The 1,729-nt window shown below is 46.0% G+C and overlaps 1 protein-coding gene across 1 annotated transcript; it reads left to right on the forward strand.

Moving 5' to 3' along the window:
- Window positions 1-86: 86 nt before the first annotated feature.
- On the forward strand, window positions 87-1,236 carry Pmar_PMAR013539 (coatomer beta subunit, putative; the record flags this gene model as incomplete). The annotated part of the gene is made up of 6 exons (XM_002766275.1): window positions 87-188; window positions 296-395; window positions 601-707; window positions 758-850; window positions 931-1,023; window positions 1,110-1,236. Coding segments are annotated over 6 exons (622 nt in total), but the record flags the coding sequence as incomplete, so codon positions are not given.
- Between the last annotated feature and the right edge of the window lie 493 nt (window positions 1,237-1,729).

Below are 1,729 nucleotides of genomic sequence, written 5' to 3' on the forward strand. Positions count from 1 at the left end.
CATAACGAGGAGAAGGCCATGAGTTACATTTTTTCCATGCAGGTAGATTCGTCGCTGCTGAGGCTGATTTGCGTATGTCGTTTTAGGATCAAGTTGCGAACTTGGGCGATATATGCCAACTGGTAATTCTCGAGCTTATCCGGAGAGTCAATAAGCACCATCCGGAGATGAAGGGTGCGCTGTTGAAGGTAAAGATAGGAACGGGCCATTAGTGTAGTTGGTTGTGGTAGTAGGCTGTTAACCGTTAGGTCTAGAGATCGATTCCTTGTGAGATGACATGGTATGTGATTTTCAGGTGGTATATACTCTGAGGGAATCACTAAGCCCTGCAGTGCAGTATGAGACCGCTAATACTTTGGTCATCCTGTCCAAGTCTCATGTCGCCATTGGAGCTGGTAAGGCGGGTGTGCATCCCTACTACTACCTCCTGGAGCAAGGCCGTTTTTTCATGGATGTACGCTGTGAATGAACTTGCATCTATCACAGGGTTGAATTAGCTCAGCTGGATCAAGCTGTGGTAGGGTTGACGATTTGAATAAGTCGTTTATGGACTGCGTCATAGCAGTGCGTATTCCCATTAGTTGTGTCCTGTCATCTCAGCGGCTGAGGCTTACGTGAACCTGGTGATCACCCAGGCTGATAATAATGTAAAGCTCATTGTATTGGACAGAATAGACCTTCTAAGGAAGCACTACAAGCAGGTAGTAGTAGCAGGCCACAGGACCAGCGTATATGGCTACCTTATCGATTGTTGTAGGCTATGGAGCCGCTGGTCATGGATCTACTACGGGGATTGTCTTCCCCTGCAGTGGAGGTTAGAAGGAAGATCCTTCACATCTGCACACCACTGGTAGGACTAGTAGTGGGTAACTAGTGCGCCATCATAGAGTCTCCAGGGGAATTCCTTTTCCTCATGATTTCCCCGCATAGGTGAATAGTCGTAATATTGCTGATGTAGTTGGTATGCTGCGAAAAGAGCTCATCAAGACACAGGACACCAGCACGTCTGAGGGCAATACTGAGGTCAGTTCAACGATGGTGGCTTTCGAGAGACAACGGAGGAGCGTGGCCGAATGAGTCAAGCCTTGGGAGTGTTGTTCCTGGTTCAGTATCGTCGCCTCCTCATACGAGCTTTGCATCTGACCACAATACGTGTGGGTGATGCTACCTTCGCTAGCCAAGTGGTGTCTGTGTTGCTGGACATCCTCACTGAGCAGACTGATGTGAAAGCGACGGGTAATAGCAGCACTCTTGGTTACAGCAAAATAACAGTGCGTGCCAATTGGGTATGCAAATGTGAAACATGTGCTTTTCCTATTCCGAGCTTGATGATAGCGATGATTTTCCCGTAATCACAATCTCGAGAGGTCACTTTGCATCATATGTTCATAACAATGTTTATATTGTTTATGCGATAGGAGTCCAGATCGATTCTTGATAATGTGATGAAATTCGTTCATTTTTTTTGCGTTTGCATATCAAACTGACACGTACTGTAGCGTAAATAGGAAGAATTTTTGATATACTCCTAAGATTTTCTGAGGCTCCATTTCACTTGATGCATAAGTCTGAACCCATTTTGCACTGCGCCATATGTCCGGAGGAATTATTTTTTTTCTCGCAATTCCGAAGCTTCAGAAAGTGAATCTTATGAACCGTCGTTGAATAATTGTCACTGTTTGATTCGAGTGAAGCGCCTCCCTATTACTCTCTGGCAGCGGTGCTGGGG

Source organism: Perkinsus marinus (genome assembly GCF_000006405.1).
Source record: "Perkinsus marinus ATCC 50983 genomic scaffold scf_1104296973166, whole genome shotgun sequence".
Lineage (NCBI taxonomy): Eukaryota > Perkinsozoa > Perkinsida > Perkinsidae > Perkinsus > Perkinsus marinus.